The sequence below is a fragment of the Poecilia reticulata genome, unplaced genomic scaffold, assembly GCF_000633615.1.
Source record: "Poecilia reticulata strain Guanapo unplaced genomic scaffold, Guppy_female_1.0+MT scaffold_159, whole genome shotgun sequence".
Taxonomy (NCBI): Eukaryota; Metazoa; Chordata; class Actinopteri; order Cyprinodontiformes; family Poeciliidae; genus Poecilia; species Poecilia reticulata.
Genome location: NW_007615017.1, coordinates 136616 through 138784, shown reverse-complemented (window position 1 = coordinate 138784; position 2169 = coordinate 136616). Strand labels below are relative to the sequence as shown.

At 38.7% G+C, this 2169-nt stretch overlaps 1 protein-coding gene across 3 annotated transcripts in view; it reads left to right on the top strand.

Annotated features, from left to right (window-relative positions):
• The window catches only part of LOC103460040 (gastrula zinc finger protein XlCGF57.1-like), a 12006-nt gene that overhangs the window by 4795 nt on the left and 5042 nt on the right, over positions 1-2169 (top strand). Inside the window, exon 1 of one of the 3 annotated variants that reach the window (XM_017303066.1) lies at positions 651-1783. The exons of the other annotated variants lie outside the window; for them this stretch is intronic. Coding sequence (XP_017158555.1) covers positions 1642-1783 — 142 coding nt within the window. The 5' untranslated portion in view covers positions 651-1641. Of the gene's footprint in view, positions 1-650; positions 1784-2169 lie in introns of those variants that run through there. 3 annotated transcript variants of the gene reach the window in all.

Here is a 2169-nt window from a genome sequence, read left to right as displayed (position 1 = left end):
CATTTAAAACACAAAGCCTGCTGTATTTTTATTACTCAAACACAACATGCGCATTTTCTGAAGACACTCAGTTGCACATTAGTTATAAATAACTCAATATTGTTCAGCATGTTACCATCATTTGTTTCTTTGTGTGAATCTACAGATTGTTTCTCATTTTGCATCTGAGTTTCCTCCATTGTGAGATAATAAAACATGTCATATGACATCCTATTGTAAAATGGCTAGATATCAGTTCTCTAATCAAATTGTTATGAATTATTAATTGTAGAATGAACAATAAACCTGAAGAAACGATAGTGATATTTTATCCATGGCTGTTTGTCTGCATAGGTCTAAAACTTAAAAGTAATTACATTTTGTCTTTAATTTACACAATTATTCCAGTTAATTATAATTCTGGCTGGATGGTAAAAAAAGTGTTTTATGTATATATAGCAACATGTCTGTTTTAAATAATTCCTTATGTATATGTAACGTCCACATTAGTGACTTATCTACATCTAAGTGCTATAATCTATAACATCTGATTACCAGGAGAGCAACATGGCCGACATGATGGAGAACCATCACAACACCTGGATCCTTCAGCAGGAAGCAGCTACCAGCTGATGGCAGAGCAACAAGGACAGTTGAGACATAAAGAAAAATAAAAGTTGTGTCTCAGTGAACAAAGTCTCTTTATTTCTGCTGACTCCACACATTATTGTACTAACTGTAGTTTATAACAAGGTCCTAGTACAATCCTCCCAAAATGTGAGGAGCTTCAGCCAGAGTGGAAATAACATTATAAATATTTCATTAACATTGCAGATACCAATGAAGCATCAAAACTGAATACATTATTCAGCAAACCAAACATTTTGACATTATTATCAGGGCAGCTATTAACAAGAACCCAAAATATAAATCATGTTAGTTTCTAGTTTATAACCATCATTCTGTCCACTCAGTTTATCTGTCTGAAGCTTCAATGTAAGAAAGTGAGAAAATGTGTCTAATTAGTGATAATTAAGACTGAGTTTAAACTCTTAGTGACCAAAGTGTGACATCCTGGAAGAGGAACCAGTCAGATCAGAAGGAATAAAGACTCATTTGTTCCAGTATAACTTGGACATCAGGTGAATCATATGAAACGTATTGAGAAGTTTAAAAACAACAGATTGTTGATGCTCTTCAGCTCTAAGAACATCAGACACATTTTTATCATTAATGTTTGATCAGCACATTGAGCTCATGTGGCTCCAGAAGGTGAAGGTCTGGACATCCTGAAGGTCAACGCTGACCAGCAGGAAGACGGACACTGATGAGATCCTGCGACCCAAAGGCTGCAGGAAGAACCACGATGGTCTGAATTCACCACCATGAAAACACAGTGGAATATATTATCAATTTATTATGACATTAAGTTATTTGCAACACCCTGACTAACATTAGCTTATGTATATTCAGCACTATTACAAGTTTTATCGTAGTTTAAAATCATCGTTAGCTCACCTGAACCGTCTGAGCCACCTGCTTTCCTCCCACCGGCCATTTTCTGTAAGTCTCAGAAAAATCACAATCAGGCTATAAACCATAATTCAGCTCTCTTCTTCTTTTGTATCAGAAAAACAACTCGCGTTAGGCCGCATAGCAACGATGGCGCCTGGAGGCGGGGCGCTATACCCCCCCCCCCACCGCCAGGAGGCAGCACCCTGCTACAGAGCCGGACCGGACCGGACCGGACCGAGCTGCTGGAGTAGAGCCAGTGGAAAAGGGGCAATATTCAAATGTAACCCGGGTAGAAAAATAATTTTCTCTTCTCCTAGTATGCACTTCATGTTGCATTAGTATTAATTGTCGCGAGTGTCCATCATACAGACACGTGAGCACAACGAACCAATCAGTGGCAAGATTTTCTGTCAAGGAAACATGTCGGTAGCACCATAGACATAATATATAGACCCTCATGGCCGCTCTCGCCTATTGTCGCTGACGAGATTTAGGGCGGCCATCTTKGAGCGGKCGGCCATCTTGGAGCGGTCCACCACTCCACTCAGCTTATGTGTTTAGCAGCACAATGACGTATCAGCGCATTTAATCGATCAAAACACGCTTTTTTGTTACTGGAAACCATATTCAATCATCTATCAAAGCTACATTTATAAACAATTGTATTATTTAAGT